The sequence below is a fragment of the Terrapene carolina genome, unplaced genomic scaffold, assembly GCF_002925995.2.
Source record: "Terrapene carolina triunguis isolate 2854851 unplaced genomic scaffold, T_m_triunguis-2.0 Scaffold42, whole genome shotgun sequence".
Classification (NCBI taxonomy): domain Eukaryota; kingdom Metazoa; phylum Chordata; order Testudines; family Emydidae; genus Terrapene; species Terrapene triunguis.
The window spans coordinates 3,041,418-3,054,524 of record NW_020664393.1 but is presented as its reverse complement, the minus strand read 5'-3'; the positions used below and the strand labels follow the sequence as shown (position 1 = coordinate 3,054,524).

Genomic DNA, 13,107 nt, shown 5'->3' with positions numbered 1-13,107 from the left:
CCCCCCCCCCCCCCCCCCCCCCCCCCCCCCCCCCCCCCCCCCCCCGCCCCCCCCCCCCCCCACCCCACCCCCCCCCCCCCGCCCAGGGAGCCGTGCAGCAGCTCCCCCCCGGCCCTGAGGCACCCACCCCCCGGCCCGGGGATCCATGCGGCAGCTCTGATCTGGGCTGCCGGCGGCACGCTGACCCAGGGGAACCCCTGGGCTGCCGGCGGCGGCTCAGACTCCCTCTCCCTCCCAGCGCAGCGGCTGCTGTTTAAAAAAAATAAAATAAAAAAATTGGGGGCGCCACTTTTTGGCCTGCTCTGTGGTGCTGTTGGGCACAGGGCCACCCTGCCACTGCAGACAGCAGCTACGATGGCCTGCAGCACATTTGCCTCTAGTGGGCAAACTCTGAAAGTACAGACAGCTCTCGCAAATTCCTGAGCTGCCTGTGTTTTATCGCGAGATTGTGAGAGTTACCCAAAAATGGGCCAAAGCCATCACGCTCGTGATAAAATCATGAATGCTGGCGACACCGAGACTCTCATCCTGACTCTCAAGGCACCATTCTTGAATACTTTATTTGCATCCTACTTCAACACTGTTCTTTGCACCTCTTCGATGCATGCTCCAAACAGCCTCACTCTCTTTATTCAAATCCCTCTTTAAATAATTTACTATGTATAAAGTATATTTAAAATAATTAAACCCTGACTGCTTGAAATGTGGATCTTCATCTGAATGTGTATGTGTGCGTGTGTGTGTATGTGTACACACCACTGCCTTCTGCTGAATGGAACAAAAACTGCTTCATTTTCGTATAGGACCTATGCTTATAATACTTAAAGGAAATTCTCCTTTAGTTATAGTGAGGGGGCCTTTTGCTTCTGAAACAGGAAGATCTGAGTTGTATCCTGATTACCCCCATTAAATTAAGAGTAGCCACGTTGTGCAGCAAAGGGTGAGCCGTGAAATCCTTGCCATGGGTTTATTGCAATGTATCTCAGATATGTTTGAGCTGTCAAGCCTGTGTCTTGGTTAGCTCCCTGGGGCAGAGACCATGTCTTCATCTTCTGTAGCTCTGGATAGCAGCTAACTTTTATTAGCACTTATGTAGCTTACATCTAGACGAAGAGTGCCAAATTCATGCGGCAGAATGGACCATTACATTTTTCACTGTGGTCCATGGGCCAGGGCTACGAAGTTAGGGTCATATGAGAAAACAGAAGCACAGAAAGGTAGAGAACTTACCTAAGGTGACACACTTTATCAACTGCAGAGCTGGGAATAGAATCCAGGAATCCTGACTCTCATTTCTGTGTGTTAGCCATTATACAGCAATCCCGCTGGTGATGATAACATCAAACCACAATACAGAAACTCACACAGAGGAAAAGTTTCTACACTGTCACTTCTGTAGCTACACATTTTTAGAATCCAACATTTAAAATGTCCTTGTCAGTGAAAATGTGTTGCTCACAGACACACTTACAATATACATGCTGCTGCACAGTACCTCATTCTCTTGGAGTTTGGCAGTATTTTCCTGATTTGTATCCTCCGTTTGCCTGACATAGTCACGAGCCTGGTCCAGAGCCTCCTGTAAGTCTGACAGCTTCATGTTATAGTCATTGAGCTGGTCCAATACGATGGGAAACAGAGATCTGGTGTCATTATACCTCAGCTGACACTCTTCAACCTGCCTTAGTACTGAGAGAAGAGTCAGAGGTTATTGATTAATCTTTCTGAATTCTTTTGTTCTCTCCCTTCACAGCATGAGTTACCAATCTAGCTACATGTGACTTTCCAAAAAGATCAAGATCAGGGTATGCTCTTTCTGATGGAGTTTACATATACCAGCATCAGACCAACTTTATGACCTGAGTGGCTGTCCTTAATCAGGGAGTCAGTAAAACACATTTGCTCGCAGGGAACTTGGGTACTGGCCTATGACACTTAGCTAGACTTTATTTCTAACTATTCTTCTGAATGGGGAAAAAAAACTTGTCTCATTTTAACTTCCTTATAAAAATTTCAAATTACAATGATTTATTATAGAAATGGGCAGGATTGTTTTTTGTTTGTTTACAGTCTCAGCTAACTAGTCCATACTTTTATTCTCTGGATGAAAGAGTACTTATTGTCTTACCCTTCAAGGTGCAATATTCCCAAAATTACCTAGGCCAGGTTGGAAATAATAGTGAGCTAACTGTGATTCACTACAGTGTGACTCCAGTTTATGCTGGTGAACCCCACGGAAATCAGTGGAGTTACCCGGGCCTAAGTTTGGAGGCACACAGGATGTGTCTACACTGCCACTGGAGGTATAATTTCCAGATATATTTACACTGGATTTGATCAAACTAGTGTACTAAAAATAGCAGTGTAGCTGTGGCGACATGGGTGGTGGCACGGGTTAGCCACCTTAGTACACACCTATATTCTTGGATGAGATTGTACTCAGTTGGCTGGCCCATGCCCCTACCCACATCATGGTGGCTATTTTTAGCATGCTTGCTTGACCAAAGCTAGTGTGTGTACATCTACCTGTGCTGGAAATTATACCTCCAGCTGTAGTCTAGATATATTCATAGCCTTTCCCATTTTTTCATGTTTTTCCTTTTGCAATCAGCAATCTTGGGAAAGTGGCATGGTGGCATGGCACAATCACCTTTAACCCCTTGTTCAAGCAGTGATTACTTAATCTACTGCAAACTCTAGATGAAGATTTTTAATGGTTTCACAGATTTCATATGCTTGCCATAATAGCATGTGTTTTCTTAAGCCATGAGTAGTCCAACTGGCCAGCCACTACAGTCAGCATCTATGAGCAGATTCTTCACATAGGTTCAACATTGGGTTACCATGATCTGATTACTACTGGAACATTGCTGCTATACTGTGCCTTTCCACCAGAATAAACACACAAATAGATGGAGACCTAAAACTCACGCTCTTGTGCAGCATCAGCCTCATCATCAGCAAGCAGCCTCTGATTGGTGAAAGGCTTGCGATGCTGGATTTCCCTCAGCATCTCCTCTGCCAAGTTCAGCTTCTGAATGATATCTTCAGTGCTCAGCTCATGCTGGATTCCATAGTATTTCGTCTTGCTGCTGATTTCTGAGGACAAAGAAACAGAATGTCACTCCAACATAGTTACAGTGAAGTGAACTTTTTTGGAACACTTTCGTCCCTAGGGCCCTGGTTTGAATCCAGTTCAGGTTGATGGTAGGTGAAATGGGGATGACACAGAGTAAAGCTGACACTGATAGTTCTATCCACTAACTTCAGAAACAATGTCTTATGAGTTAGTCTATTTACAACGTTTCAGAGGATGTTTATCAGATTGTCACAAATATTTCCCAGTGCCTACATATTAATGCACATTTGGTTTTTCTTTCCTGCTAAACTATTTTTAGCAATCCACAAACTTCTACCGCAACTCCCCTTAATATGTCAGAGCCATTTGGGTGTACATAGCACAAATGATTCTGGGCAATCGACCAGAATGTTTACACGTGTCAGTTCAGCCCTTGCCAAGTCTCTGACATAAGTACATACCAAGCACAGCACCAGGGCATCCTATCTCTGTCAGAGAGGGGGAATAACAAATGGTCCATGGAGGCAGAGAAAAAAGGGAGCCATACAAGAGAAGTGGATAAAAATACAAGAGAGAAAGGAGAGAAAGAAAAGGACAGATGGGAGAGACAGCAAAAGGAGAAATGGAAAAAGAGACAGAAAGAAAAGGATGAAAGCTGACAGGTATTAGGTTTCCAAGACATATGGAGGGACATGACAAGATAGGCAGGGTAGGGAGGAATGCAGGGATTATGGGCATGACACTTCTTTGGGCCTACATTAAGCCTTGAGTCCTCTAGAGTGAAGCGCAGTAGCTGTTCAACAGTGCGCACCAGTACTACATAATAGGGCAATAAATGAAAAAGATTAAAGTTCACTACCCAAAGTAACTACCCAAGTAATTGAAATAGTGAAGAAGGGCACTTCCTACTTTAGAATACCCCTCAAAATTTCAGGCACCCATTCAGTACTGGTATAGAGGGAAGAAGGTCCCCTATTGCATCATCTAAACCACTTTCCATAGCACAGAGATTTTGCATAAATGTCCCCCACCCAAGTATTGATCTATACCGACCCTGACTGGAAAGGGGATGTTCAAAGGTCAGGTTAAATCAGTGTTTACCTATTGGTATCACATGCAATTTTCCTTTTTGGTCTGTCAATGCTTGAGTAATGTAAATGTGCTGTAAGATAGAGCTTGGGCCTTTATGGCACAGGGAACAGGGAAGCTTTCAAGTATATTTCATTTGTTTTTTATTGCTTCTTGTAGATACAAAAGGAGGAGCTGCAGTTGGTTTAATCTCAGTTTTATGTGTCCATGTGATAGGAAGGTGCCATCAATATTCTGGAATAGAGATAATAATCTCTGACTGGAGTATCTTTCTTCAATGCAGTTGTGCTTGGGAAGATGCTCACTGTTGTCACTTGTCCCTATTACTGGTAATAAAAACTCTGGAAAATGCAAACAGTCTCTTAGTCCCTAAATCAAAAAGTTATTTCTTCATCCGGGAAGGTATTATTTGCTAGTTGTAAAGTGTGTATATTTTGGTATATATGTTGCTGGTGAGAATGCTGTTATTGCAATAGTAATACACAAAGATAGATTTTAGAAGTGTTATCTGCATCTCTAGACAGTCAGTTCACAGATGAGTTGGACTCCAAGACAGCAGGTGACAGCTTGTCACAACATTTTAATATGAAGAGTCCCCTTGTTGCATTCTGCTAGTTTTGGGAGACCTTAAGCTTGTTATATTCTTTGCCTGATGTGAAACAGTATCACAGTAACAGCTTATGACACTTTGCAGTAGTCAGTCAGTTTACAAACCTGTACTTTCATTCACTAAAGGCAATGTTTTCTTTGGAAGAAAGGAGAAAGAGAGACAAAATCTAAATTCCTTGCACAAATGCAATATCTGTATCCAAACTAAATTGAAACCACCACAGCCTGATGACAACAACTGGTTTGGAGTGGAAACCTCTGTCTGTCCCCTTGAATGAGCGTAGAGGTTACAGTATTCTTTTCCCTTTGGAGATGCCTGCATGAAATTACTCATATGACAGGAATCTTAACAAAACTAAGATTTATTAAAAAATGAGAGAAAATGGAGTTAAACTAAAAGAAACTTTGCTTAATATAATCTAGACTTACATTTCTCATCAGCTAAACTAGATGAGGCATTCTCCACTTAATTACAGAGAAGAAAAAGAAAAGCAAAGAGCTGAAAGTAATCCTCTGTCTCTGACCACTCTGGTCTGCTTGCCAGCATTGTGCTGATGTCTAGAGATGAGTCTTTCTCCCTCACCCAACCTCTTTATCAAGCCCCGTGGAGCCAGGGCGGATAACCCCTGTTTTCCAAAACACTTTTCTCCAGCTATGTACACACATAAAAGGATTTGGACTCTCCACTTTCTCTAAGAGATGGACTATGAAGACACAGAGCTCCTTTAAGAATGATTAACACCTGTCTTTCAAAGGCTTAAAAACTTAGCATAGATGTCACTTTTCACATGCCACCTTGGCTGGTTGGATCTAGTTTCAGTTACCCCTCTGGTTCAAGCCCTCCAAGCAATTATTTCTTTTGCAGAGGTGGATTACCCTTTTGTGGGGCTCTGGGCCAGAGCAAGTGGGGGGGCCCTCCCCACCCCTTCTGCCTGCAGTCTCCTCCCGCCCCCCTCAGTGCTCTTACCAGGGAAATGGCGTCGGGGTGTGGGGGCTTCCCCTGTTCCCAGGCAGGAGCGCCGGATGGGTGGAGTAGGTTAGGGTGCAGGGCGGCCCATTTTTCCAGGGCTCCCCAGTTGGCCCAGGCCGCTGGGCATGGGTCCCGTTGGCCTAGTGGCTAATCCACAACTGTTCTTTTGTCAGGAAATACGACTTGTGGGTAGGGTGACCAGACAGCAAATGTAAAAAATTGTAACAGGGAGGAGGGGTAATAGGAGCCTATATAAGAAAAAGACCCAAAAATCGGGACTGTCCCTATAAAATCGGGACATCTGGTCACCCTACTTGTGGGCATGTCCCCAGACTCTCTGTCATAACACCTTTTTGAAAACAAAGAAATAGACACAAAATAAGCCAGATTTTCTGCTTTGGCCAAGCTGAATTCAACACAAGAACAGAGGGGAAGGCATCAAAGATGGTTTTAAGACACCTTTGTGGCTTCCCAATCCCCAGCTGGCTCAGAGCTAGGACTGTCTCCTGATGGAGTTTACAGCAGAATCTGCACTGACTGCCAGTGGCTTCCAAGAGCTGTCATGGTAACCAAGGATTACTGGATTGCAATGATGCTCTGGTTACACTCCCTACACTAGGCTCTGAGAGTGTAGGCAAGGGTGTAGTAGCCATTATGGTGTCTCTAGGTCATCCAAGGGCTCTCCTTGCCAGGGTGAATTCCTCCATTGGCTTTATCTGCCACCTCTGTGGCAGATTTGCACTGAAAGAAAATGTCATAGTTTCCCTAACAGAACAAAGAGTCTGGCCAATAAAGTTAAATGACTAACCAAAGACTGCACACTAAATCAGTGGCAGAGGTGGGATTCGACTTTAGGATGTCCAGTTTCATATTCAATCCATTAGACCCTGCTGTCTCCCCAAATTGGAAGCAAAGAAAAACCACGATGAAAAAAAATAGATTTATAAAACGGGGTGAAATCCTGGCTCCATTGAGGTTAATGACAAAACTCCCACTGCCAGTGGGGCTGGGATTTCACCCTTGGTTTTAAATATCTTGTTATTTTATTGACACAATTCTTCTAAAAATCACAACCATCTTTCCATATAGAAACTTTGTAGAAAGTTACTTTTAAAATCAAAATTGATTCTAGGGACAGATAGATTCTACTTTAGTGCTGCCATGATAAAGAACTACAATTCTCTGTAATGGGTCAACATTGGAAAGCTTTTGTTTGTCTCTGTCTACCTAGCTAGTTATATAGCCTCGGTCACTATAATATATGGGCATCCACTCTGTTTAATCGAGATCAAAACCAACCAACCAACCAAACATACATACATACATACAAACAAACATACATACAAACTACAGTCTGTATAATCTTTTAATGTTTCACAAAATAATTGATTTCATATGTACTTGACCTGAGATTTAACTTCCTGAGGGAGATGTCAGGAGGGAGAGAAAAGAAGCACAGCACTCTATAATGGAGGATACCTGACACACTGGTCACAATAGCTTGTTGAGAGAGACAAATTTTCATCCTGGCTTCCTATGCTGTTAAAACCTTATGTCTGATGGTTTTATAACAGTACTCCTGTGACATTTCTCAGTGGAGATTTTATTGATATATGCTTGACACTAAGCTGAACCAGAAAAATTCTATTTACCTTGGATGTTGTCCCTCATATTGCCGAGTTGCTGCACAAGTTGAGTAGCGTGGTTAATGGTCGCCATGGTTTCCTTCTGTACCAGTAGGCCTTTGCTTGATGCTTGATTTCCCTTTCAATAAACCATGCGAGCACAAGATTAGTAATTTTTTAAAATCCACATGCATGTGTGCGGGTGTGCAGTATAAACATAAATTTTGCCTCTTCCCGATGAAAGTGTTGTGTAGGTCCCTTCAGCATGTAAAATTATATTTAAAAAGGTGCTTGACATGAAGGGCTGCCTTTTTGGTATTTTGAGAATTGCAGAATAAGAGATTAATATCTAGCCCATATTTCTCCATCATCTACTGCAATCAAATGGTCATAAATTATGTACGTTCGTAAGACTCCCATAAAACATTCTGCTGAGTCTCAAGTGGCCTGTTCCTAGGCACCCATCAACACTGCCTGATTTTGTCAGATGTTTGTTTCCCAAATAACGTAAGTGTACGGACAAAAGGCTAATGTGAGACTCCAGGCCAGTTTTAGGAATCTGTCTCTCCTATAGAGAGATTTTGTTTGCGGGAGGACTCCCAATCCTCTCAGCCTCTCCTCCAGTGGATGAGAAGCTGGATATGAGTCAACAGTGCACCCTGGTTGCCAAGAAGGCTAACGGCATATTGGGCTGCATTAGTAGGAGCATTGCCAGCAGATTGAGGGAAGTGATTATTCCCCTCTATTCGTCACTGGTGAGGCCACATCTGGAGTATTGCGTCCAGTTTTGGGGCCCCCACTACAGAAAGGATGTGGACAAATTGGAGAGAGTCCAGAGGAGGGCAACAAAAATGATTAGGGGACTGGAGCACATGACTTATGAGGAGAGGCTGAGGGAACTGTGCTTATTTAGTCTGCAGAAGAGAAGAGTGAGGGGGGATTTATAGCAGCCTTCAACTACCTGAAGGGGGGTTCCAAAAAGGATGGAGCTAGGCTGTTCTCAGTGGTGGCAGATGACAGAACAAGGAGCAATGGTCTCAAGTTGCAGTGGGGGAGGTCTAGGTTGGATATTACAAAAAACTATTTCACTAGGAGAGTGGTGAAGCACTGGAATGGGTTACCTAGGGAAGTGATGGAATCTCCATCCTTAGAGGTTTTTACGGTCCGGCTTGACAAAGCCCTGGCTGGGATGATTTAGTTGAGGTTGGTCCTGCTTTGAGCAGGGGGTTGGACTAAATGACCTCCTGAGGTCTCTTCCAACCCTAATCTTCTATGAGTCCCTTCCTCTAAAACTCAGACAGCCAGTGGGTAGCCAATAAGCTCCCCCCAGCAGAGCCACAGTCATCTGTTACATTTGGGACTGCCCTCTAAATAACACTCTCCTGCCACCATCACAACTTCTTGGGGTCCTCAAAACTGGCTTTCCAGAGAAGCATTGGTTTAAGATTGAGGGCAGAGGGGATATTAAGATTTACTGTTGCATAATCATCATGGTTCCTAAGAAACTTATTGACTTCAGTTGTCCTTAGATTTAATTTCCTTAGGGAGGTCTCAGGATAGAGAATAAAAGAATCGAGCCTATTGCTATGTTGTCTATTGCTGCTAGGTCTTGTATGCCAATCAACATCTCATGATCGATGGTATCAAAGTGCTTAGATTCAGAGGTATGCTTTGGCTTGTAATAGAATTAATTCTCACAGGAAAATTAGGATCTGGGTTCAGGTTTGGACTTTGAATCCCCCTCCCAATATTTTTGAAGCCTTGTAGCTCCTGGGAAATCAGTTTTCCTGGGTAAATGATGCATTTGGTTGAAAAAACAACTTTCATTTCTCTGTCCTGTAATTATTAATAATTGTTATTACCCTATTCTGTAACTCTAGCTGCTTTGATTGATCAGCTGTGGCTAGTACTAACATAGCCACATTATCTTGCAAATAGGTGTTTTCACTTGCGAGAGCACCAGGTGGCGCTTTAAACCAGATAGAAGGCTGAAAATAAGCTTGGAAAGAAAAAATGGGTATCAGTTTAGACAATGGGATGGAGCCTGGCTTCAATGGGGGCAGAACCAGGAGCAATCCTGGGAAATAGAACAGGAAGGTATTTTTATCTGAATGAAATAAATAGTTGGGTTCATAGTAAGAGTTTTATTTTTTTACAGATTATTTACTTTGCCTTTGAAGGAAGAACACTATATGGGTCACTATACAGATTTATTATCTTCAGGGTTTCTGCTGTTTTATTTTATTTTGCTGCTAATTGTTGTTTATTTTAAGGCAATAGCCATTCATGCATTTGCATTTAAATATTTGTCCTTCTTTAATAACCCCCAAATTCTTCTTAGCCAGTTATGGTTTTATATTTGCATATGCTAAGAATTACAATGGTACAAACTGAGACTATAATCAGAATGAGAATAGCAGTGATCTCTTTCAGAAGGGAAGCAGCATTTCCTCTAAAATCAATCAGTATTACAGTGTACACTAAGGATGCTGTTGCTGAACCCACTAATCCCATTGACTTCATGCAGACTTTGGGTAGGATTTCCAAAGTAACCTACAAGAGTTATATTATATTCTCCAAATTCCCAGCCAAATTCTGCAGGACAGAGCCTTTAAGCTACTTTACCAGAATTGCATCATATTAGGTCACTATAAATCACATTTATTGTACTAAAACCTCACATACATTTTGTGGTTCTGTTCTGTTTGGAGGGTTTAAACCAGAAACCCAACCATCACTTAGACATTATGAAGTACACTTGCAAAACTTTGAATGGAAGACACAGTACACACTTGCAAAACCCATTAAAACTAACAAAGGCTCCTACCCTGATTTCCTTTTTAGTGCTTTGAAAAGAGCAGAAAAGTGATGTATATGGAGGAATTACTATGCTGCTATCTCTACTGTGGATCTTGATCTTCTCTCTTCACTAGCAATCACAAGTTCTGATGTAGGAGACTCCTCACAAAGGAGAAGCCCCAATGGAGAAAGTCCACAAGTAAATTAAATCACTTAAAGACTCAGGGGATGCTGAAATCCAATGACCTCAAAACAAATCCAGTGAAGTACCAGTGAAGATGATGGGAAATCCTATTATCCAGATACACTAAAGATGCCCACAAAACCTAAAGCTTCAATCAAGCTACTTTCAAACCACGGAGGGGGATATTTAGACTCACTGAGTGATTTCACAGTAATAGGTGAAGGTGAATTGGTTGAATCAGCTGGTCCTTTTGCAAAGTGCAGAGGAACACAAATAACAGTAAATTTAATCCTGTAGGGTCCTTCCATTAAGTAAGTACTGATCTCCTACCTCCTTACTCCCTCTCTTTCTTCCTGCCTCTGTGTTGTCCTCTGCTTACTTCTGTGCTTGAGTGTAATAAAAAACATTTTTTACTTGCCTGACAGAAGAATTAAGAAGTGAAGCACAGACTCTGGAACTGTGCCATGAACTCTAATTGTATTCTGCTCTCAGTGAAAATATGGTGATCACTGACTTGATATCACTCAAATTATGAAGGATGTCTGTTAATGATTATTTTTAAAAAAGAGAAAGTATTTTGAGCCCCAGCTGTTCTCTTAGGAGATTTCATGTTAGCACTCTGTTAGGCTGCAGTAAGTGTGCCCCTTGAAGTGATGGAATGTAACACTAATTTAATGGTTTTGCAATTGAACATAGATAAAATATGTATGATTATAATTGTGTCAAAACATATCTTGAGTGCTGATCAGGTGCCTTTCTCAGCAGGTACCTGAGAAGCCATTTTTAACTGGCAGTTTTGAAACATGCTTTGAAGTATCTAATCAGTGCTAATTTGAATTTTATGAGAGCATCTATGTAAAATATATACAGTTCAAACATTCAGAAAGTACACCAGAATTACTTTAATCTTGATTACTTTGCTCAATTATAAAACAGAATTTGAAATGGAAGTTCAGCATGTCTACCTCAGATCAAAAGTGGTGCCAGTTTAGTAAATGTGGCCTCTGTGAGGGACTATGGGCAATATGTGGAGGACAATGAGCCAGATTGAAAGTTTTCTGAAGCCTATTAACTTCAATGAGCTTCAGATTAGGCCCTATATCCTGTGTTTTTGGGGAGACAGACTGGAGAGGTTATTTCCATTTCCAATTCCTAGAAGCATCCTTCTTTGTTTCAAAAATAAAATAATCTACTAAGGCCCTTTAAAGTTCCTTTCTTGAAACCCTTTTGACATACTGGGACAAATCGTAGGCTCACATTGGTTCACCTACTCCATCAGGAGTTCATAATGGGAACTGCAGACAAACCTGTTCTTCAAGTGTCTTTATTTCTAAGAAGAGATTGGCCGTTTCAGTGTCAGCATTATCGATGTGGATCTTCCTAAGTACAGAATGATTTTCTTTTGCTGACAGTTTCATCTGTATGAAAAGAGATTTTTTAAAAATAGTGTTAATTCAAAATAGCTGAAAACAAATTTCTCTATAATGAGTATGGTATGGGCAGCACAGGAATTCAACTATGCTGAACAGGGTTTGAAATGCTTATGGATGGAGCATTAATTTGTAGGTTAATACTAAACTAAAAAATGAAGCCCATCCAAATAGGGCAATCTCTACCTTGAGGAAGGAAACAGTGGAGTTGAGTTCATTCAAGTGTCTGTGAGCAGCAACACCACTGGAAATGCTCAGCAAAATTGATTTGCTTTCATCATTAGAGAGAATTGCTAATCGGATGTCATCAGTCAAATCCCAAATGCATTTATCACAACCTGACAATAAAATAAGATATGGTCATTTTTCAGTTAAATGGAAAACACTCTTCTTCTTAAAGTTTACTTTGTGCCCTTCGTACCACAGGGGATTCTTCTCTTAGTTATTAATGGAGCCCTTAGGAAACCCATTTTTCTTCATTTTAATCCACCCACTTTCAAGGTCCCACAGTTTAACCACCACACTTCCAGCTGAGGACAGCCAGATGAAACTAGTTTGGGAGCCTGTCAAGGCTGCTTGGTAACCAGTGGGAGGGGTAATAAGAGGCATTTCCTGGCTATGCCGTAGGGACTCAGCAATGCTTGTGGCTTACAGAACAAGAAATCAGGGCCAAAAAGTGAGTTCACACAATTGTTATAACACAGAAACATACTTGCAGTTATAGCGGAATGTATTCTTTGTTCAGTGACTGGCAGTCATCTGCAGAAGCTGAACTCGATTGACAGTTCAGTTAGGAAGTCAATTCTTAAAGGCACAGTACTAGTATATCCGAATTATGGTTAACGAGAGGGCTACCCATGGCCATGCAGAATGCTGGTTCTAAGCAATACTATAAACTTTCTAATTAAATGTATACCATTACTAAATGCCAAGAACCTTTGATGAATGAAACATTGGTGTTACATTGTTAAAAATCACAAAGCTAGGAAATATAAAACAAAGGTTCCAACAGCAACTTTCTCTTGGCTGTGATGCACATTCTGTTTACAACAAAAAAGGTTATACTGCCATTAACAAGGTCAGCATTTAACCACAGTGACAACACTGTGGTACTGGAGACACCTGAGTGTCCCCTCTGCATTTTGAATAGGAGATACCTGCAATATCTCAGAAACTTCGTTATGGTATCTCTTGCTGAATACTGATTTTGCAATGGAGACCATTATATACTGACATACATAGGAATTGATGTTCAAGGCAGCTGAGGAAATACTGCTGCTGGAACCAAAAGTTTTGCATTTCCTGTGTTTTTAGATGATAAC

The 13,107-nt window shown here is 41.7% G+C and overlaps 1 protein-coding gene across 1 annotated transcript in view; it reads right to left on the bottom strand.

Moving 5' to 3' along the window:
- LAMA4 (laminin subunit alpha 4) overlaps window positions 1–13,107 on the bottom strand; it is a 128,468-nt gene that overhangs the window by 50,979 nt on the left and 64,382 nt on the right. Inside the window, exons 7-11 of the mRNA XM_026653515.1 lie at window positions 11,972–12,123; window positions 11,663–11,773; window positions 7,400–7,511; window positions 2,932–3,099; window positions 1,496–1,689 (exon numbers count right to left, since the gene is read on the bottom strand). Coding sequence (XP_026509300.1) covers window positions 1,496–1,689; window positions 2,932–3,099; window positions 7,400–7,511; window positions 11,663–11,773; window positions 11,972–12,123 — 737 coding nt within the window. The remainder of the gene's footprint in view (window positions 1–1,495; window positions 1,690–2,931; window positions 3,100–7,399; window positions 7,512–11,662; window positions 11,774–11,971; window positions 12,124–13,107) is intronic.